We start from the raw sequence: 24,193 nt of genomic DNA on the forward strand, positions 1-24,193 counted from the left end.
AATTGAATTTGAATATAACCGATTTAATGTTAATTTATGGATATTTTAAAGATTTTTTATTGAGAAAGATATTAAAAGATTTTTAAACTTTTGAAAGAGGTTATCTTTTTATAGATCGGGTTGGTTGGTAGTATTGTCTATCTAAGGATTATCTTTTCGTCATTCTCGCTGTCTATCTTTCTCTGGCAAACCCCTGCTTCTTCACTTCTTGCTCATCTTCTCTCTGGTGTTTTTTACTCCTTTTCTGTTCAGTTTATCTAGCTTTTCATTCATTAATCTCCAAAGCTTTGTGTTTGTTACTTCTTCTCTCTTTTTTTTTAAGGTGATTATTGCGAACAAATCAGATCTCCGAAATTAAGTTTTCCCCAATAACTATGCATTTTGATATATAGGGATATAGGATATTCAGATATCTCTCAACAACAAAAAATCGTCATAAGTTGAACTCTAACCGGCTTCCTCTACCAGTAGCCTAGACAGCAACTTAGCTATTAAAATATCTTTTCCGGATGTAGTAGCGCTTTATTACAAAAACATATTTATTTTTTATTTTTTTAGAAAAAGTTGGCTTAAAAGCTCCTGTAGAAGATGAGGAATGGGTAATGTTCTCTCTAAAGCGCTATTCCAGTGTTTTGTGCGGTACTACCCATTCTAGGGGTCATTATATTTTTCAGGCGGGGCTTAACGTCCAACTACCAAATTAGGTGTCGTGGACGGAGGGCGACTAGCAAACATACTTTACTATAAATTTCTCATATTAACCATTAAATAAAATCCAAGGGCTAGAGACCGGGGAATTGAACCCACTAAACCAACATCTTAGCTTTGCGGGTCTAGCCTATAACCGCCTAACAAACATACTTTACTATAAATTTCTCATATTAAACATTAAATAAAATCCAAGGGCTAGACTAGTACCGCAATACATCTTAGCTTTGCAGGTCTAGCCTATAACCGCCTAACAAACCTACTTTACTATAAATTTCTCATATTAAACATTAAATAAAATCCAAGGGCTAGACTAGTACCGCAATACATCTTAGCTTTGCGGGTCTAGCCTATGACCGCCTAACAAACATACTTTACTATAAATTTCTCATATTAAACATTAAATAAAATCCAAGGGCTAGACTAGTACCGCAATACATCTTAGCTTTGAAGGTCTAGCCTATAACCGCCTAACAAACATACTTTACTATAAATTTCTCATATTAAACATTAAATAAAATCCAAGGGCTAGACTAGTACCGCAATACATCTTAGCTTTGCGGGTCTAGCCTCTTAACCCGCTCGGCTACCGTGGCGCCTAGAGAACCATTATATTAACAGGCTAAAATCTGAGTTTAAAGGAAAATCGCTCCAACCGGATATGTACCACTTTCCTTTACAAAATTTTACTCCTTTTTTTATTTTCTTGCTGGAAATAGCTTCTACAATTTTCCCCAAACTTTGTTCCCCTTTTTAAATACATAGATGTATAATTTTTATTCGTGTCACATATCTTAGAGGCATTAAATATATTTTATGATTCGGAAAATTTTGTAGAAAAAAATAAAACTGGGAACTTGCTGTTAAACATCTGTGAGGAAAATTCTTTTCCTACTAAATAATGCAATCGGGATAAATATTTGCGATTTGAAGTTTGTTTTTTAATCAAAACCTTAACAGTTCTTGTATTATTCCTAGTTCTATCTTTAAATTATTTCGCATAATTTTTCTTCTTATTTTTGATTTTCTTTGGGAAGGGAAGTATTAATATTTAATTAATACTAATTATGCAGGGTTCTTGGGAAGGGGTGAAGTAACGCTCATCTCTAATGTGCCATTTTAGGTACTGTACACTTCTAACGCCTGTATTATATTTGATTTTATAAGCCAACAGTCAAAGTTGGAAGAATATCTGTACACCGGAAGTACGACCTTAAACATTACGCTTTTTCGTGAATTACGTAGAGTTTCCTGAGTGGTTGCCATTTGACGTCTACAAAATCGTAGCGTATTAATTTTTTTGAACGTGCGCTATTATCAAGAAATGTTTTGAAAGTAAATCGTTGTAAAATATTATTACAAATCTCCAAGAAATTACTTTAAAAAGTAAATTTTGATAAATGTAAACAGCAATAACGGTACATCATATTTGAATACTTCCTGTTGTAATGAGCTGAGCGAGGTTTAGTGAGGCGGTTGGGTTGTATCTTTCTCAGTTATTCTCCTTCGGCTGGTTCTATAAGATCTGTTCATTCTCTTGGTCTCGAGTGGTCGAACAGGGTCTGTCTCTCTTTCTCTCCTGTCTCTTCTTTTCTCTTCTTCAGCGATCTCCTTCTCTTTCTACTTTTCATGTTCTTTTTGTAAATCGTGTGCTGGCCAACACCTTCCTTCGCCAGCCAGCTTGCACCCTGCCCCCACCTTTACCTCAGCTCTTTACCTCTTCTTATTCTACTTCTTCGTGTCCATACCAACATTTACATAATCATACGCCATCACTTTATTAAATTTTTTATTTTTTTTATTTTTTCACAATTTATTTATTTTTTCTCCCATTCTTATAATCTTAGACAATGTAAATTGTTAAAAATACCTAAGCCCAAAAGTACAATAAAATCGATTTGAAGATGGACTTAATTTTGGTTGATTTTTAGCAATCATTGATTCTAGAGGCGCTGTGACATCACTTTTCCATTAACTGCGTCATTTTACTATATAGTTACATATATAAACAATAAATATTCCAAGTTTCCGGAAAATTTAATGACGTAAATAGCCGCCATGTTTACACCAGGTTCTATTTTTTCCTACTCCTCGCCTCCTCTTATCAAATAGCAATTCAATCATGGTTAAAGGGGGAGCTGTTGACCTGCGGGTATCGCGGTTCATTGGTCTGGGAACATTTACAGTACACATCTTATTCCCTTGTCTATGACTATTCAACCGTCACTTCAACCTGGAGGAGACCACTGGAGACCTCTACTGCTTGCTACAAAATCCCTTCTACTCGTGCCTGCCCTGAGAAGTCTCGAGCCACTAAGTGGCTGTATATAGATGCATACACCATCTTGTTTTCGTGTATATACTCGCTGTATATGAAGAAGACATGAACATACATACACCGAAAATAACCTGAGATGATAGAGAAGTGAAGGAAAAAGGGCCGATGGAGAGATTCTTGATTTCTCACGTATCCCTTTTTTACCTTTTTCTATTCAGTAAATGGATTGCGTGGGTTACTCTTCGGGAGAAAGAGAGAGTTCTATTCCATTAAGAGAGCGAGGGAGGATCAAAGTCAAACTTTGGTTGAAGTTTTTTCTTTCCAGATTGTATGACGTTTACTAGCCGGAAGTATCGCAGCTCCTTTTTCTTTATTTCCCACTTTCTCCTTCTGCCTCATAACAGGAAGTAATATTGTAGACAAAATACCCTAGAATGCGGAGCCTAATGTGGATTATGTCCCCTTTCTCCCAAATAAAACCCAAAGGTTCTCCCTCTAGAAGTAGCCTTCCATTCTGTAGACTAGAAATTTCAAATCTCCAAAGCTTTCCTTTGGGAGACCATCCTCTTCTAAACGCCTTAAGCCTAGTAAGCAGTGGCATACCATTTCCTCAACTTAAAAAAATGGCAATCCTGTCACTTAGTACAACAACTAATTTGTGCCTAAAGTCCTAGCTCTTCACAAAGTGTGCCCAGTAAGTAAACCTACCAAAACTCTAAATTACAGTCTACTGAGTAAAAAGAAAAGTTCCTGTTTCCCTGTTCAAAAAGTCTCATGCGTTTTCCGTGTCCCTTTTCTAGTGCCAAAATTTTCCAATTTGACATTTTTTTTTTGTATCGTAAAACAGTTTCCGGCATGCTAACTGCTAGCTGAGATCTTAGCTGGTCCATTTTAGCTTACACTTGTTATCTTCCATGCCGCCCGTTTCCTCTTCACAGCTTCACATCTCAGGGCTAAACATTAACTTTTCTCACCAATTTCACACCACATATATACATTTTTCCAGCTTGCGACTGTTGAAGCTTAAAAGCTTTGTGATTCTGGAATTGGTATTCCTCTTTAACTTCAATAGAAAGTTGCATGGAAACAGATTAGCAGTTTCTACACTTAAATGATTTATCTGGAATTAATTGCTTTGGTCTTTTCTTTATTACGTAGGTACGTGTGTCGGTTAATAGGTGTTGAAATCAATCAAGCTTGCTAACGTTCAGTTCAACAAACTTCTAAGTTATGACGTAATCAGTTTCTCTCTCTCTCTCTCACTTTCTCTCTCTTTTCCACCATTTAATTTCTTATTTCCCACCTCACATTAACTTTTTAGACTTAGCCCATTATACATAAAAAAGTTCATTTCTAGATTGATGCAAGTTACAGCAAGATATCGTAGCAAATCTACAGTATAGATTCCTTAAAGAATTTAGTAACACTAATATTGATGAAAATTTTGAAAATGTACTGCGAAAACTCACATTGACTTCCTCTTTTCGCAAATAACGTAACGAAACTCTTTAATATGCTTCAATGAGCCGATTGTCGGGTAGTCTTGATCACGCTGTTTCCTGTAAAAATCTTGTTCGTTCGTTCGTTTTGCTTTGAATACATTGGACTTCAAGTCCCCACATATTTACTGGGCTCATTTTCAAGAGTTTAGAGCCGATGCAGAGCTTTCTCCGAGAGAGAGAGATAAAAAACAACATCGCATTGCCAAACACTTGGGAAATAAATCAAAACATAATAATAATACCAAAGTTACTCGACCAACGATTCACATTTCTAGCCATCGATCAGAACATGATAAACATCTCTAATATTGGTTATCCAACTTAAGTTTTGAGTTCAAACTTAACTGGAGGTCTTAAAAGAAGAAAAAAACTTTTATTACCTACAAAGTTCAGATCATTTAGAAGTCTCTACTTCTTTTTATTATTATTATATTAATAAGAACTGGCCAGCTGTGAGAGCAGAAAAATGGTAATAAATAAGCAAAAATAAAATATATATAAATATATAAATAAAAAGTAGAAAAATAATATAAGTAGTATTTCAAGATAGTTGAAGTTTCTTGGCATCCATAAATTTTGTATATATGTATACGTATATATCAATTTATTGATAAACAAGAACATTTAATTTATTTATTCTATAAGTGCATATATGTAAACGCTCTCTGTTTATATATTCTACGATATATTATGATTGCAGATTTAGATTTTACGTTATTATATTCGTTATTTATCTGGTAATAGATCCTCTCAGCAGAATAAAAATCATTAACTACCCTCCTCCTGCCCAGCCTCCTCAAAAGGTTGTTTTAATTTAAGAGGCTAAAAGTAAAATATAAACTAAAAGAAATTTACATAAAAAATAAATAATTGGAATTTCATGTAAATAAACAATTTATTTAAAAAAATAGAATTAGCGCGGAGAAAAAAATTATTTTCTACTGAAAACCACAAAATTTAGTCGTAAATAAAAATTCGCATTTCCGCTTTTTGTACCGATGTTTTGGTACAAATTTTATTTTAAGTTTAGTCACAAATTGAGTTCATATTAATATTATAGAGCTTTGAGGCACTAAAATTAGTTTTTTTTAGAGGGAAGAATAACCTATCTTTTAAGAAGCATTTTCTTTGGATAAGCAACAAGTTTCTGGGTCTTATATTTTGTAGAGAAAGTGATGGTAATCTGGAACCCTGCTGGTATTTTGGAACTCTCGTAATATTTTTTGGCAGCAAGTGATCTTGTGTTAACCAGTATCCGGCTCAAACTGTAGCTAGATAACGGTAGTGTGCAAAGCAGGTGGTTGGTTCAATTGATACTGTATATTCATTTTGAAATTTTCAATTAGGTTTGTTTATCGATGTAACTATGTTTTTATCGATTCTTGAAAACTTTAAGATGGTAAGTTCAAACTGTTATTTTTGTTTAGTTATCAAAATTGTGGTAGTTATCCGCACTATACTATATTGGTTCAAAAGGGATGTATTGCAGCGATTTTCATCTGTGAATCAGTTCTTAAGTCTTCCAATTTTTGTTTGGGTGACATATCAAATCCAAGATAGCGATGCTGGTAATATGGAACCCTGTTCTACACTCGCAGTAGAAAAATTTCCTAGGGTTCCATATTGCAAGCATTACTAGCAAATCACTTATTTTTCTGGGAGAAAAAAGGAGAAGAATCTAAAATTAGGGCTAAAAAAAAAGCTGCAAAAATATTAATTGTATCTAAACCCACTCTACGTCGAGTTGCCATAAAAATACTAAGGTGTTCCATATTACCCTCACCTGAAGTCAGAGGCACCACTTTCCACTTTTTTCCATAAAATTGAAGGTTGCTCATCTGGTGGTTGGAGGAGAGTAAATTTGAAGACAATAGTGCAAGACTAATATACAGGGTGTTCAGCATAAGACTACCGTAACATCGGGAGGCGATTCTGGGCATCATTTGCAACAAAAAATTCCATATAAACTATGGCTTGATTAGGCTCCGTTTTTATAGATATTTTTAATTTTATGCTTTTTCAAGATACTACTACTTTTTAGCAGTTGTCTATATTTCTCAAACTATTAAATTTTTTGTCGCAAATGATGCCCAGAATCGCCTCCCGAAGTTACGGTAGTCTCATGCTGAACACCCTGTATAAAGCTAATAATTACCAGAGAAAGCAATACCATTTTTTGGAATGTCTAGCATTGGTAAGTCAAAAACAAAGAAGGGTTCCATATTACCACCACATCCTTTACTAATTGATAGTGTATAGCTTTTGATTATAGGCTGAATGTTGGTCCAGTGGTTATGAGAGTGGTTTTGTAATCCCCGTCCCGTTCTAATCCCGTAATTACACTTAATTCCTTGCAGTGGCTCTTTTGGTGGCTCTTCTGATCATCCGAGTTATTGATGTAAGTACTCGTTAAGTACGTCAAATCGTTCACTTCCGGTAAAATTTCGTGAAAGCTGCACGGTCGCAATAATTACTACTTCCCATTACCATGGTGGGGGAGAAAAATCAAAATATGTAATAAAATTAAAATTTTAAATACAACGCGCATGCGTGCAGTGAGTAAAGTGTGATCTCCTCTATAAAGTACTCGCATTGTATTGTAAGTGTAAAGTTTTGTACGCAGAATAGATATTTTACATACTATATCAAGATCTTATCTACTTATAAGTAGATATACTTGGTCTACTCTAACGCTTTTTTCTGAATATTAATTGAATAAAGAAGGTGTAAGGATCTTTCTAAGCTTGTTTTTGTTTGAATAAATCTCCCACAAAATTTAATGCTAAAACAAGTGCCATTATTATTTATTAATTAAAAAAATTAAAAGCAATCCTGATCAATCTTCGAGATTAGATCTTCACCAAATTTTGAGATTTCAGGTTCAGGCATTTTTTCATCATTAATTCCACAAACAGATCACAAATTATGTACGAATCTGTCATGGCGGAAAATCATTAATATTAGTAAAAAAGAAAACCCCAAGCTCGACTTTCTCATACTAAATCTCAAACTCAAAATTTATATAATCATATTTAATGAAGCAGAACTACGTGAAAATGAATTTTCTCTGACCGATTACTTAAGTCAATGCTGTAGATCTACGTGTTTTTTTGATGTAAATAAGAAGTTAAAAGGAAAATAACTTACTTCCGGTTGGAAAATTTTCTTAAAATTCTATTTTTTGTTGTTTTAATTGCAATATTACTGTTCTCAAATTCTACTTTATTATTTTGTACGTTATTACTTTACTTTATATGAGATTAAAACAGATAGCGGTGGAATTTATCAGCTATAAGACATATCTCCTTACAAATGAGATCTGGTCTGTTTTTAAATTTTCCATGATCATTTCTCACAATGTACAGAACCACTTTACATTGGGAAAATTCTGTCTTAGCATTTTCTTTGGGTTTTTTTATTATAATCACAGGCACTACGGTGGCCGAGCGGTTATAGGCTAGACCCGCAATGCTAAGATGTATTGTTGGTTTAGTGGGTTCGATTCCCGGTCTAGAGGCCTTGGATTTTATTTAATGGTTAGTATGAGGAATTTACAGTAAAGTATGTTAGGCGGTTATAGGCTAGACCCGCAATGCTAAGATGTATTGTTGGTTTAGTGGGTTCGATTCCCGGTCTAGAGGCCTTGGATTTTATTTAATGGTTAGTATGAGGAATTTATAGTAAAGTATGTTAGGCGGTTATAGGCTAAACCCGCAAAGCTAAGGTGTATTGCGGTACTAGTCTAGCCCTTGTATTTTATTTAATGGTTAATATAAGAAATTTACAGTAAAGTATGTTTGCTAATCGCCTCCGTTCACGACACCTAATTGTGATAGTTGGATGTAAAGCCCGCCTGAAAAAAATAAGCATTACTTTACTTTTACTTTTTATATAATCTCTTACGAGAACGTTTTCCGACAAATATATGCATTTCCCAAATTAATTTTTCCCACCACTTTTCCCGGCTACAGGAAAATATTGCTTTACTCACAAATAATTCCAATTAATTTTTCTTATAACTTGCTTATACAAATTATTGATAAAATATAATAATTGTGATCACAAAGTGTGTACAAATTTAAAAAATAAAACAAGTTGTTTGGACGGCGTCTAGTTTTCTGTATATATATATATATATATATATTTGTGCGTCAGCCCAGCTGAGTGTGTTGTGACTAAGGTAAAAGTGGGCCTATCTAATTGGGTGTATAGATACAGTTGTGGTGGTGGTCTATTGACGTAGGAGATTCTATAGAAATGGAAAGTTATACTTTCAGCAAAACTGGACCCACATCTGCAACCTGTTCAGCCCTCCCAGAGTCACCTGTCTTCAGAGCGTCTTTCTGCTGCACCTTTCTGGGGGCGCCCACAATAAACGGAAATAATGCTTCCCCCATTTTTTTTTTAGTTCAATTACTCTCTGTCTTTTTATGCTGGAAAATATTTACTTGAAAATTCAAAATAATGGGACCAGGAATATAGAAATCCCTTTAGCTTTTGCAAATTATTTCATATATATGTGGGTACTTTCTTATTTATGTATTTACTTGTCAAATAATTTGTATTTATTGGCATTATTTATTATTGGTTACAAATTAGATTTTAATAGAAAATTTAATTGAAATTTTCCTGCCACCTGTTAGTAGTTTCTCTTCTCTTTCTCTTTTCTCTTCGTATTCTTAATGACGTGACTTAATTCTGTGGTCTTCTGTAATGCTGTGAAGGCTAATCTTTGCTGATGATCGAATTTAAATAGAGCAGATATGCTGGATATAAGAGGTAATGTTTTCTTTTTCCGGTTCTTTCGTGTTCAAGCAAATTTGAAGGGAAGCTTTATGGATATTAGAGGAATTAAAGTTTAAAATCGAATATCGTAAACAATAATCATTCAATTTAATTGATTTAAGCACATCTTTGCCAACAAGAAACAAGTGATCATTAATTGATATAAGTACATCTTTGCCAACAGGTCTCGATTTATTTTATCATTTTGAATATTGAGTATTCTTGGTAAAAGGAATGCGACGAATGTCGATTTTTCCGATTGCATGATCTGTGAGCGTGTGCACAGGAGAGGCACAACTTTGACCCACTATGAACTCCAATGAATTTTTGGCCAGTGATTTGTGAAACATCAGAAGGCGTTCGTTTTCATGCCCATAGAACTCCTTCATATGACCAATGCTGGCTGTAGTTGACGTAAATTGTCCGGTAAATTTTGGTCGATTTCTTGATAATACCTTTTTGCATTAATGGTTTCAGCAGGTTTTTGAATATGTGCAGATAGTGTGATGCCTTTTTTTTTTTTTTTGGAGGGGAGTATTGGTTTGTCCGAGCTTTGCCCTTTGGGAAGGGTTTGAGCCAATCACTGTCCTAGACGTACTGTTCTGTACTGCACAAGATAAGATACACTATTCATCACAAGACATGATTTGATCTCCAAATAAATCATTTTTAAGGCGCAAAAACTGTGAAAAAAAATGACTAACGTTACAATTTTGGGCCCCCTTCCCACCGCCAAATGTCAGTTACATTCAGTTGCTCCGTAATCCCCTCGAACGGATTGACTAGGTCCCAAGGCACCCTTAACTGAGATATTGACTGACTTTTAGGGGCCTTCAAAATCTAATCTCCCGTCCGAAATCTCTTAAACCAATGTTGCTTTAGCTGACAGCATCAATTTTATTGAACGATCTTTCATAATCTGAGATAAGGATTAATGGAATTCGATTTAAGCAGAATTCAACAAAATATTTTTTTAATTTATTTTTAAAGTTATACGAGGGTCGTTTGAAAAGTCCGTGCAAAGTCAGAGAGATACACCACTGGCGCGTATCGAGGTTATGTTTAGTTAGTAGCATCTCTTGGAAGAACACACACCATGTTTCAGCCAGATCGGTCTATTTCATTGTGTTTGGCATTCGTTTGAATCGAGGAAGTCGAATGATTTTCAAAAAATGGACGAAAAAGAATTTCGTGTGTTGATTAAACACTACTTTATGAAAGGCAAAACGCCTCAGGAGACTAAAGAGAAGCTTGATAAACATTATGGTCGATTAGAACAGTTTATAAGTGGTTTCAAAATTTTCGGAGTGGCCATATGGGCACAAGTGACGCTGAACGTTCTGGACGCCCTGTTGAGGTTACTACTCCAGAAATCATTGATAAAATCCATGATATGGTGATGGATGACAGAAGAGTGAATGTGCGTGAGATTGCTAGTGCTATGGGCATCTCGAATGAACGGGTACATAATATTTTGCATCAACATTTGGACATGACAAAGCTATCCGCAAGATGGGTGCCGCGATTGCTCACGCTTGACCATAAAACGAAATCGTGTGAAGTGTTGCAAGGACGGTTTGCAGCTGTTCCAGAAGAATCCGCAAAACTTTAAGCGTCGTTTCGTCACTGTGGATGAAACATGGATACATCACTACACTCCAGAGACCAAAGAACAATCTAAACAATGGGTTACCAAGGGGGGAATCTGCGCCAAAAAAAAGGCGAAGACCGTTCCTTCGGCCGGAAAGATTATGGCGACTGTCTTTTGGGATTCGCAAGGAATAATCCTCATCGACTATCTGGAAAAGGGTAAAACTATTACAGGTGCATATTATTCATCGTTATTGGACCGTTTGAAAACCGAGCTGCAAGAAAAACGCCCACGATTGGCCCACAAAAAAAGTCCTTTTCCATCACGACAACGCACCAGCTCACACCTCAGCAGTTGTGGTCGCAAAATTAATGGAAATTGGGTTCCAACTCGTTTCACATCCCCCCCCTATTCTCCAGACTTGGCTCCCTCGGACTACTATTTGTTCCCCAATATGAAGAAATGGCTGGCGGGAAAATGATCTTATTCAAACGAGGAGGTGATTGCAGAAACGAATGGCTATTTTTCATACTTGGACAAATCCTATTATTCGGAAGGGATCAACAAACTAGAGCAGCGTTGGACGAAGTGTATAAGCCTAAAAGGAGACTATGTTGAAAAATAAAAAAGGTTTACCCCCAAAAATTAAGTAGTTTTTATTTTTGCACGGACTTTTCAAACGACCCTCGTATATAAACCCTTATAATTACGCCCTATAATAATAATAATAATGACGCGGACTATTAATTATCAACTATTTAACTATATAATACATAATAAATAAATAAATAAATAAATAGGGAGAAAAAGTTTGTGAGAGAAGTACATAGACTGGTAGTTAGACGATATTTCACCGTTAATTGATAGGTATTCCAGCTCATTTAATTAATTCTTATGTGGGAGTCTATCTTACTCTCCTCACTAATGTTTTATATCAGATCTATAGACAAACAGACTCACATAAATTCAATATAATATATTTAACATGCTACGATTTTGTGTTTATTTATTATTTTTATTTTATTTATTATTTTATTCATTTTATTATTTTGCTCTTGTACACGTTTACATTTATTTTTCATTATTTAACATTATATATATTGATATAGAATTTTTAAATTTAAATTTAGAACTTAATGAAAAACGATTATTTGGTTTCCATACATTTTATTTGAATTGTAACGTTTCTTTTTCATAAAATGTTATGTTTCGAATCTATCGATTGGGTTAGGTAAGTTTTTTTTTATTCAACTTAAATTCTGAAAGCTTTACACACATTTTCTTTTACGCCTCCTTGTAAGAAGAAATTAAATTGGGTGGATCCAATCCGGGGATTTCCGGTTAATTACTTAGTATTAAAACTATTTTTTAGGTAATACTAAAGGCTGCACTTTTAAATTCCAGCTTAACTTCACGCCTTACTAAGTACCCGGCTTAATAACAAAAAATTAAAAATTTTAGATATTTCGGATTTCCTTCCGCTGAACATAAACATACTTCTCTCTCTCTCTCTCGCACACATGCTAGGGGGGGGGAGATCTGTTGATTGATGAAAACACATTTTGATAATAATGGCGTGTTGTCCCACACACTGTCGCCCAAAACAATGTGATGGTTTAATTGTAGGCGTAATTTATCCAGCAAAGATAGTAAGGAACCTCTCATTTGATTCATTTCCTCCTACGTCACGTATTGCCTAGAGGTCCGTACATTATTCATTCTAAAAAAATGTGTATATATAATATATATATTTATTATCACAATTAAAAGAAAATGAAAAGTACGTTCTGAACTTAAGTTTATGCCTGTTCATAACTTTCTCTTTTTCGACGTGGTAAGCTGGAAATGTTTCTGAAAAAAAAGATTACGAATCTGGAATTAATGATTGTCTCAGTTGTCGTATTCAAGATCCCGGAATAGAAGAGCTGGCGCAGCAACCCACTGTGATGCCTTCAGTGGTTAGTCTCTTGTCTTCAGAGTTAAGTTTATCGCTAGAAGGAACTCTACATTCTTTTGGGTATTCTACACAGGGAGCCTAAGCCATTCGATGCAACTCAAAAAAAAAGTCTAAATTTAGAGCACCTCTTAGGATTCTTGAGGAAATCAACAACTTTGGTCTATTCAGTTGAGTCACATAGCTGGATAATCGATATGAGGTCTCTTAAGTAAATACTTTTGTATTTACAAACATTAACAGTTAAAAAGTGTCGTATATTATGTCGTATATAGATAGCCAAACTGTGTTGAAATTTGTCGAGTAAAATATTCTTATTATGAGCTATAGAATGGGTTTGCCCCTTCTTATGGTAAACTGAGTATGCAATGAGGTGTACCTCATTACACCTGTGTAGTTCTAGTTGTGCATAACTAGAAAAATGCCCAAATTACAAGATATTAATCAATTAGGCGTCACAATAACTGAGCGGTAGTAGGCTAGACCCGCAAAGCTAAGATGTATTGCGTTACTAGTCTAGTCCTTGGATTTTATTTAATGGTTAATATGAGAAATTCACAGTAAAGTATGTTTGCTAGTCGCCTCCGTTCACGACACCTAATTTGGAAGTTGGGCGCAAAGCCCGCCTGAAAAAATAGGCAATTACTACTACAAGAAGTTAATCTCTCAAGTAACAAAACACAGTTATAACATCACTTTTACTAATTTTTCGCTGAATAAAACAATCAAAAAGTCCCATAAAAGTATTTAATTATTGAATAATAATAATAATGTATAAAATTAATTATTGACTTTTTTTTAATTGATTAATTAAATTTTATTAAACAAATTGAAAAATTTGCAATTAAAGACATTTAAATTAATAAAAAAGAGAGAAACAATTAATTGAATTTGCTTTAATTTTTTATTACCAATTTTCAGCCCTTATAGGCCCGATAATAGATCATGTGTGGGAATATTAGCAGCAGTTTGGTACATTTAATTTAAATCTGGATGGTCATTGGCCTCATTATAATGTAGAGTTTTTTTTTCTTCGATTTAAATACTGATCAGGGGAACCAGGTGAACAGAATTTAGCTACATATATAATATATATCATTACTGCGCTCTGTTCATGTAATATCTATTGGGTAGAACCAAGTTTTTATCGAGGGCTACCTGGCTGGAGCCTTCTCCCATATTCTGCACAGGGTTGGTTTCAAAGAAAAAGAGCTCCAAGGAAGAATGAATGCAAGAGCTTCTAGTTGGGCTCAAAACTAGGATCTCCGTATCCTTTTCATATGAATTCTTCTTCCGCTGCCCCAGGCCTATAAACCGCGTACCTTGAGGACAATTACGCGGTCGTACAACTTGTCGAAATGGTTTGAGACTAATCAATGAAACCATCTTTCTAGAACTTTGATTCCAGCTATTTTAGAACGTTACTGCTTTTTAGATTATAATGTTACTCAACGCATGACTCAATCAACTCTTTTTTGCTCGCTCGATTCTAAAGGCTTAGAATCAGTTCTTGAAACTGATTAGGAGGATTTTTTTTTAAAGCAGTTGAAACTTCGCTCTTAACTAGTTAAGCGTGGAATTTAGTTTTAAAAAAAACACCCTCCACAGTGTGCGGAATTAAATTCAGACAATTACGTGAATACACGTCGAACGCAGGTCCAAAACTACCAAAAGTTTACAATAATCGTAATAGTCACTGCAAGCGACTTTTTCTGCAATCTCGGGGGCTTGAGATTACCAGAGCATTCTGCGCTCATTCAAAAAATCTTGCACCGCTTCACGTTATGCATTGCTTTAGTTAACTAGGGACGCAAGAACTTTTACAAGGAGGAAGAAAATAGCTTTGAATTCTGTGCAAAATGAAATCATGCGCGTACTGTGAGGTCTGAATCTCTATCTAAAAGTTAAAAACGGCATTGCACAAGGGTTGAGAGCTCCTATTTGTGTGCACCTAATTCCCAATCTCTAATGCGGAGCCCAAACATGTACCAACCACTTATCATTTGGCTGACTCCCACCGCAGTTCTATTGGTAAAGATAAAGGAAACATCCCACTAAATAATATTCTTATTGGATTTTATTAAAATTTCGGGTTTTTTTGTAGTTAATAGCAATTTTATATTTTTCACAACGAGTATACCTCGTCGAACGGCACCGTGATAGAGATTTGGTTTGACCGTGTATACACGTCTAACACGCTTAACTGGTTATAATACATTCTTCTACTTTACAGACCGAAAACGAAGACGTGCTAAACTTGTGCTTAAAAATTAGCTGAAATATTTTAAAATTTAACAATACTCCTAAATTCCAACAGATTATTTACATTGTTATAACAATTTGTGAATATTATTAACATTATTTTTTATGCAGTATCTTTGAATCCTTAAAAAGAAATCAATGCAACCACATTTATTTCAAAAAGAATTGTTACATTAAGAAGTAAGATGGTTGGCAGCACACAACTTGGAAGGTTGAAAGAGCAGAAGTGTGTGTGAGTGAGAGAGAAAATATAAAACAAAGAGACAAAGGTTATATATATATATATAGGTATATATATGATATAGTTTTGTAGAAAGGGTTAGGAAGACCCTGATAGCTTGGAAGGTGTCGGCATAATGGGTAAGGGATGCAAGAGGCAAGACAGGCGCAATGAGTACTTATTGGTGGGGGAGACAAGCACCGCCTCCAATATAACGGACGCTAACGATAGTGTACGATTGAAACCGACTTGCCGGCTACACCCCCCGCCTTAAACAACATACTTCATTCGTTCTAGGGACTCGGTAGTGCGTGCTTCGGTATCGTTCGCTCCCGGACTGACGATAACCTATATGAACTTACAACTATTTATTTAAATTTTTGGTTTTGTTTTTGTTTTTATAGTTATTTTTTTTGTAAACAAAAAATAAGGGAAGAAATAAAAATTTAAAAAAATAATTATAAAGTTTTAATAGAATTCAAAATTAAATCCGGGGACATTTGAGTGTTTATTAAAATTATTTTTTTTTTTGTTTAATTTTATTAATGTAATATTTAAGAAGACAGTGTTTCCTTCCCCCACCCTATTCATTACTTTGCATTTCCTTTATTGAACCCTTCTCCCCTCCGTGTGTTGTGAAAGAAGACGAATCGTTTTTCATCATGTGTCGCCGCAGACGATAGCTGTCGTGGAGAAGAGAGAAGATAAAGTAGACGGGATAACAGGGTGGTCACGGCGGGACAACTTTTATCAACATGTCCCGCAGGAAACAGGCACGTCCCATCAGAGTTCTAGAGGATGGCAGTATACCGGCACCACCGTTACCCAACGGTAAGCCTATATAGAAAGAAGTTTCAGTTATTTTTTTAAACCAAAAAATATCCCCATAAATCGTAGTAGCGCGATATACCGGCAAAAATATCCGTATCTCAAACAATCATCGGATTTGGTGAATCTGCTATTTATTAATTTTAGATATATCTAAAATAAACCAACTCGAAGTTTTGGTAGAGATAACAGTGGAAGTGTGTCTTCGAATTCCGGCAAACCCCCCCCAAAAAAAAGTACATCTAATTTACAACCTGTCATAACTGTGAAAGATATTTATCATTCAAAAATAGAACATCTGCTAACTTTAGTGCGTTGGTAAATATTTCCGGAGTTCTACAGAATCTCTTTTTTTTTTATCTAACCCCCCTAAAAATAATCATCAATAATCAAAGTAATAACGCAATCATCTTTTGCACCAGATTAATTTTTAAGCGCGCTGAATTAATCACGTGTTAAAATTATCTAGTTTTCGCTTTAATATCAGTTGTAATTATAGATGACGTGTGGTTTGCATCAGTTGATTTTGCTATTCATCATAGGCGTGATTGTTTTCATCAATTTTTTTTGGACCCGGTTTTTGGAAGAGTCAATTAAAGAGCCTTTTTTTTTATCAAAGAATTTAGACTTTACAAAATTTTATTAAAACCTTTTTAAAATAAATAATCATCAAATAATACGTAGCTTGCACTGTGGTACTTGGTTCGATTCCCGGTCTTGGCCTTGGATTTTATTTAATGGTTAATTGAAAAATAGTAAAGTACGTTTGCTAGTCGCCTCCGTCCACGACACCTAGTAAATGGTAGTTGGACGTTAAGTCCCGCCTGAAAAAATCAGCGAATACTTTACATACTTTACTTAATAGGTAGCGCTTGTTTTGGGTATTCGATGCAATCATCTTAATTTTTGAGGCATCCCTGATACCTTAAATCTTAAAATAGTTTACAGATCTCTTTAATTTTGCAAATTTTGCACAAAAAAAAAATCATACGTAATTTCAAGCATTTCCTTTTATTTCTAAAATTTTCCGCTTTTCTATGCAAGAAAAAAAAAAATCAAAACTCAAATAAAAGCTTAGTACTGACTTCTAACTAGATTTTTCGGGTCCATTATTCCATTCATTGATGTGAAGATGATGTTAATGCACAAAAAAACAATAAATGCGTTTTTTTGTACGTTATTCGTGTTTACTCTTATCAAATTTATTTTTTTTGGGGGGGGGGGAATGTAAAATAAATAAATTAATAAATAATAAATAAATTAATGAAAGAAAGATAATCTTGGAATATTGTTTTCTTGAATTATCGAGTTTTGAATCGCTGTTATTGCGGTGGAAAAAAAATAAATTCGAATTAAAGAATAAATGCATTTATTTTATTTTTTTTTAAAAATTACATTGAATAACGAGAATCTTCGAACTGTAATTTAAGATAACTTAGATGCAAATATTGTTTGCAAATATTAACCTTTTTATTTTTTTGGGGGTTTCTTATTTTTATTGCTTCTTCAAAGTCTCCCCCACACATCCATCGTGTAAACTCTAGCTGGCCGGAGATGTTGCAAGTATTCAGATTTGCTGGGGGGGGGGGACACGTTTCAAGTTAAAGTTAGAAAAACGGCTTTCATGACTCTGCCCAAGTCCTTCTCATACCGCGACAGCAATTAGCAGACTAATTAATAAACCTTCATCCCCAGGTAGGTATGTAGAAGAAAAACCAGATATCGGCATGCCTTCGTCTTCAATGCTCTTCTCAGAAATGATTGTCTCTCTCCTCTCTCTCTCTATCTCACAGCCTCCCCCATACCACCTTTTGCTTTAACTACGGAGTACCCCTTTTTGTCGAACCTTCGAATCCCCCGCGCGCTTGTCTTAACCTCTCGTTCCTTTTTAATGTGCGTGTGTTCGTTTTCGTTCTTTTCTCTTTGACATTGCTTTGGCTCCTGCCTCTGCCTTGCTTCTTACTACGTACTCTTTCTTCAGTGTTTTGTGCTTTATCCATCATTTTTTTCTCGCTCTTCTTTTTAGATATGTACACTCTTCTTCCTAACATGATCATCGTTGTTCATGACCACTTCAGATAGGTACCTTCTACTTCTTCTACTGAAATTCTTTCTTGTCATAACGTTTGCTGTTATAACCAACAAGACGGTAGACCACTCTCGTTTCTCGCTTCTACTTTCTTCTTTATTCTTGGGACATTTTTACATAACATCCATCTCCTCCTGTTTATCTTTGTATCTTTTCTTCTTCTTTTTTTACAGTTTCTTCATTTTCAATTTTGATTTTTTTTTTTTTTTCTTATCACATTCCTTGTATTTTTATTATTTTTAAATAATTACGGGTTTTGTCTTTTGCATTCTATGTTTTAGATGGCTTAAGAATTCCTGTTCATTTGGAGTTGCTTATTTTTCTCGATCATTTCTCAGAATCTTCTCAAATGATTTATATAACTTGTGTTCAGTTGGGAAATTTCTATTTAAAGCCATTTTCAGATGAACACCCATTTCACTGTCTCTCTCTATCTCATTCTACAGGAATACCCAATTACATTTTAGTGAAACTCCTGTACTTCTGGAAAAAAAAAGAAAAACGCTAAAAACTAAAAATCAATTTTCTTCGAATTAGAAATTTTATTAAAATTTCCTAAAATTTTTTTTTAATAGTTTTGTAATAAAGTTAAGGAAGTCGTAAACGTTCAGTTAAAGGAAACATAAGATGTTGCCTCAACTTCCTTTTCCCCTAAAAGAAAAACCTCTTTAAACCCAAAAATCGTGGAAAATTGTTTCCAGTAGCTGTGCATGCGTATAATGAACGAACTTTTATTAAAAGGTAAAAAATTGTTGTAACCATTTTCCGCTTAAAAAAATTAAAAAAAAAACTAAAAATACATCTACAAAGAAAAACAATAGCTTTTCCGGTTTTGTAGATTTTATTGTAGAACTTTATTATCGCGTTCCCAAATTGTTTGTTTGTATTTTGAGTAGTGCTTTTATCCATTGACCAATTTTTAAAATACCTTTTCCGTTCTCATGGGGGCCTTAGGGCCTCTTCCGGTTAAAGATTCGAAATTGAAAATCTGCACAATTCTTTTATTGAAAAGTGAAAATAATTTCTTTAAAAAAAATACTGCATTTATTTCACAATTAGATGCGTCTTTATTTCCCGCCAATAAATGAAAACTTTATACATTCTCAAAAAGTTTCTCTTTGTTATTTCCTGTTTATTTATAATATTTTTATTAATGACGTACCTACTTTTTTGCTGATCATTCTCGAAACTCTATAGCATTAATAAATTAATAAATACGTAACACAATTATCGAAGCCGATTATTATCAAAAAATTATCGAAGTATAAGAGCTTTATTTCAGAATTGATGAGCTTTATTCCTGTATTGATTTACGCTAATATTATTATCCAGCATTTAAAATTTTTCCTCAAGACTAAAGATTAAGAAAATTTTGTTAAAATTGAGGGGGAAATATTAATTACTTTTCTTATGATAAAGTCCGTAAGTCATATTTTTCTGTAGTTTGAAAAAGTGGTAATTATTCTACATCAAAAATAACATTAGTAATATTCATTGTGCAGAAATTTTATTTTCAACCATTTTAGTATTCTTATGAAAGCTTTACGTAAAAAGACAAAAGATAATTTTTTTCCCAATTTTGTTCTGCTTATCTTCTGTGTAGTCTATTTTGGGGGCGATAGAATTTTAAGAGTTTTTGGGTGTCTGATGGGAAGAAAAAAGTTTTTGAAGAAGTGAAAACAAGTTTTTTTTTTCATTTGTGAGAAAAATGCCCCATCTTAGAAAGTTAATTAAAAATGAATTTTATTTAATAATATTCGAGGTTCTTTTTAGAAGATTTTTCACTCAGATTTTACCTCAGTTCTGCATCTCTTAGCCTTGAAAGGCTAAGTATTAATAAATGTGATTGCGGACTTACATCAATCTAGTTAGCAGTGTGAGACGGTGAAATCGAAATCTCTTCAACTAACTGATCAATTCTACCTCTGATTATAGAGGCAAATGCGAAACCGGTCAGAGATACAATAAATATACGTGTTACGACGGATAAAATCAAATTATATCGACTAAGTATTATTTTTTTTTTCTTCAAATTAATCGATTTATATCAGTTGCCCGTTTAATTGCAATTGTACTTCTTTTGGAGTAATCAGTTTTTTAAGCTTTTGGTGGCCAAACATAGTTTGGAGCGTCGGCAAGTGTTTGTTTGAAAAGGTTAGAGCTTTATTGAGCTTCTCGGAGAAGCGCTCCTCATCTTGCTGCTCATTTCCGTCTCACTTCTTAGTAATTTTAAAGTTAGTGTGAATGGTACATGGTTGCAATATGTATTTCCTGTTTTTACCCATAACAAGGAGTTATTCTTTTTGCATTTTTAAATAATTTTAGCTCAAAAAACAAAAAACTATTTTTACTTTCTCTAACTCCCTCTTCGACGGAAATGATTGATTTTTGATTTCATGTTTTTACCGGAAACTGCCGATAAGTCTAAAAATAAAAAATAAAAAAAAATCGAGCAATATTTTTAAAAACCAAATCAGCTGTTTTTATTTTAAAAAAAAACGATAAAAATGATTTGTATATATTTTAAGTTAGCGAATTCATTGCATGCTTGTATGTCTAAAACTATTATTTCAAATAGAAGTGCCTATGACCTATATATTAATAGGAATTAAATGCACTTATTATAATGGCAATTTTGAAGAAACTGTGTAATTTGGAAGTGCCATTTACTTTAGCATTGTGGTACTGGGTTCGATTCACCCGGACTTAGGCCTTGGATTTTATTTAATGGTTAATATGAGAAATTTATAGTATAGTATGTTTGGCGATTATAGGCTAGACCCGCAAAGCTAAGATGTATTGTTGGCTTAGTGGGTTCGATTCCCCGGTCTTAGGTCTTGGATTTTATTTAATGGTTAATAAAAGAAGTATGTTTGCTAGTCGGTTATAGGCTAATATTGAGAACTTTTATAGTAAAGTATGTTTGTTAGGCGGTTATAGGCTAGACCCGTAAAGCTAAGATGTATTGCGGTACTAGGCTAGCCCTTGGATTTTATTTAATGGTTAATATGAGAAATTTATAGTATAGTATGTTTGGCGATTATAGGCTAGACCCGCAAAGCTAAGATGTATTGTTGGCTTAGTGGGTTCGATTCCCCGGTCTTAGGTCTTGGATTTTATTTAATGGTTAATAAAAGAAGTATGTTTGCTAGTCGGTTATAGGCTAATATTGAGAACTTTTATAGTAAAGTATGTTTGTTAGGCGGTTATAGGCTAGACCCGTAAAGCTAAGATGTATTGCGGTACTAGGCTAGCCCTTGGATTTTATTTAATGGTTAATATGAGAAATTTATAGTAAAGTATGTTAGGCGATTATAGGCTAGACCCGCAAAGCTAAGATGTATTGTTGGTTTAGTAGGTTCGATTCCCCCGGTCTTGGGCTTGGATTTTATTTAATGGTTAATATGAGTGATTTATAGTAAATTACGTTAGGCTGTTATAGACTAGACCCGCAAAGCTAAGATGTATTGCGGTACTAGTCTAGCCTTGGATTTTATTTAATGTTTAATATGAGAACTTTGATAGTAAAGTATGTTTGTTAGGCGGTTATAGGCTAGACCCGTAAAGCTAAGATGTATTGCGGTACTAGGCTAGCCCTTGGATTTTATTTAATGGTTATTGGGTTATTAATGGCAATTACTTTACATTTACTTTATTTTTAATTTTATTTATTTATTTTATTTTTTCCTTACACTCTTAGTTTTCAAAATAGTATCTCTCATCTCATTTATACAACCCAATCTCTAGATTCTTCCGAGCCGTAATGTTTTTTTCTCATTTGATAATTATAATATATATTTTTTTTAGTTGAAATAAATTATACTATAATTATTATTATTATACTTTCGCTCCCTGTAGATCCAATTAGTTGAAGGGATTTAGAAGGGCTACTTATATGTGTTGCATATATATACAAAGTATACGTTTAGGGAAGCCTTAAAAAGCACGGTTTTAATCATAATTAAAATAACAATGTATATGGCTTTGGTTAGAATCAATTTTCCTGATATTGTATTTATTTCCTATAAATTATTTAAATTGGTTTATTTGTTTATTTCTCATCCGGCAGTTTAAATTCAATAAATAAAAAATTATTTTTGTTAATTTTTTTTGTAGGCTTTTAAGCTTTGCATTTTTGCGGTAAACTTAAAAGTTAGTGTACAAAAACTTACTGTTAAATCTAAACTGTGAGAGTTGAATCTCTTAAATTTAGGAAAATTCTATTTCAATTTTTGCAGGTTTTCTTTTCAACGTCAAAAATATAATGGAAAATTTAAGTAACAAAAGAATTTTCTATTACTTGACGGATATTCAGAATTCTGTTATCCTTGGAGGGTCCTCACTAGAGGGAGATATTTCGGAAATTGGAGTGTAGCTTTTCTCTGTATTGAAAATTGTGGGTCACTTTTCACTTATATTCTCTTAATGCTTTACGGTTTAATCGAGCTTTTCTTGTAAATATAGTTAAATTTTCCGTTGAAATTACCATAAATGTTTGTTTTTATTATTAGGTAAACGTTAAAAAAATATTCAAAATAAGATTTTGAGCTTTTATTGGTCAGTTTTTTAATCTTCTATATCTTTTCCTTTTTTGGGGGGGGCCTAAAAACCGACCGAGCGGCCATGGAAAGAAGTGCAAGTTCCAGCTGGACTTCTTAAATTCATTACGAGAATTCCAGGACTTTTTTTTTTTGTAAATTTTTTCCATTCCATGCCATAATTATATTTAATATGTATTGTTGGTTTAGTGGGTTAGATTCCCGGTCTTAGGCCTTGGATTTTATTTAATGGTTAATTTGAGAAATTTATAGTAAAGAATGTTTGCTAGTCGCCTCCGTCCACGACACCTAATTGGTAGTTGGACGTTAAGCCTCGCCTGAAAAAATAGGCAATTACTTTACTTTACTTTTTTTACTTTAATTATATAGTTATGCTCTGATTCTTGAAAGAGTAACTTAAGTCAACTGAGCCGCCAATTGGAGTGCCAAATAGTGAGTCGATTTCAGTCAGAAGTTTTACTTACAGCTGGAAATAGTTTCTGTCTCTCTCTCTCTCTTTCTCACTCTCTCTCTCTGGAGACCATCGTCAAGTGGAACCAAAAGTTCAATGGATTTGCTGCATTAAAATTGTAAGATTTATCGCAAAGAATCATGCACTTATCTAAATAAAGTCTTATGCCTCGCATAGCCACAAGACTTAACTTTTCCCGTAAACTATTCGCGAAGTAATCGTATTTAAAAAACTGCATTCTTAGTCATCATTTTCCCTGAAAAAAAACTGCATTAAAAATCAGTTTTTATGGAAATTTAAGTTTAAAATATTCTTCATCTTAAAATGAAAATGATCTTTAGAAAGATATACGAAAAAAAAACAAATCTAGTTATAATTTATTGAAAAACCATTTTCATTACAAAAAAAATCTATGATATTATTTTCCTCAATATAATTTATTATTTATGCATTTTGAAAAGTATATTTTTAAAGTAAAATTTCTCAGCAAAATAGCTTTAAACTAGTGTCCTTATTTTTCAAAACTAGAAATATTAAAATTCTTTTAAAACTATTCAATAATAAATAAAGTTTAAATAAATAAGATGTAGAAATAAATAGAGAGCGAAAAATAAGTAAATACTTATAAATTTATAACTAAATTTACAAAATTATTGAATTAATATGTATTAAAATGTAAATTGTTTTAAATGCAATTTTAAATTTTTATTTTTATTTTCTATTTAGTTTTTAATATGCTATATATTCAGGAATAAATTTTTTATTTAATAAAGAGCTCTATTTAATTTTATATGAATTAATTAAAAAGTTAAAAGTCTCGTAATTTTGCTTGTAACCTGGTTTTATAATTATTGCGTCAAAACAAAAGCTAATTGGGTTTTTTCTCTAATATTCAGGGTTCACACCTGAATTATAAATATTATTATTAAATATTATTAATAACTTTAAAAAATGGCATAATATTAG

The 24,193-nt window shown here is 33.3% G+C and overlaps 1 protein-coding gene across 5 annotated transcripts in view; it reads left to right on the forward strand.

Annotated features, from left to right (window-relative positions):
* Positions 1 to 15,548: 15,548 nt before the first annotated feature.
* Positions 15,549 to 24,193, forward strand: part of LOC141455579 (homeotic protein spalt-major-like) — a 234,270-nt gene continuing 225,625 nt past the window's right edge. For 2 of the 5 annotated variants that reach the window (XM_074130722.1, XM_074130720.1), the window contains exon 1: positions 15,561 to 16,131. In XM_074130722.1, coding sequence (XP_073986823.1) covers positions 16,056 to 16,131 — 76 coding nt within the window. In that variant the 5' untranslated portion in view covers positions 15,561 to 16,055. Of the gene's footprint in view, positions 16,132 to 24,193 lie in introns of all 5 variants that reach the window. The other 3 variants (XM_074130724.1, XM_074130719.1, XM_074130723.1) reach the window with 3 other exon arrangements.

The sequence above is a fragment of the Rhodnius prolixus genome, unplaced genomic scaffold (assembly GCF_049639745.1).
Source record: "Rhodnius prolixus isolate KJV_2025 unplaced genomic scaffold, Rpr scaffold_4, whole genome shotgun sequence".
NCBI classification, from domain to species: domain Eukaryota; kingdom Metazoa; phylum Arthropoda; class Insecta; order Hemiptera; family Reduviidae; genus Rhodnius; species Rhodnius prolixus.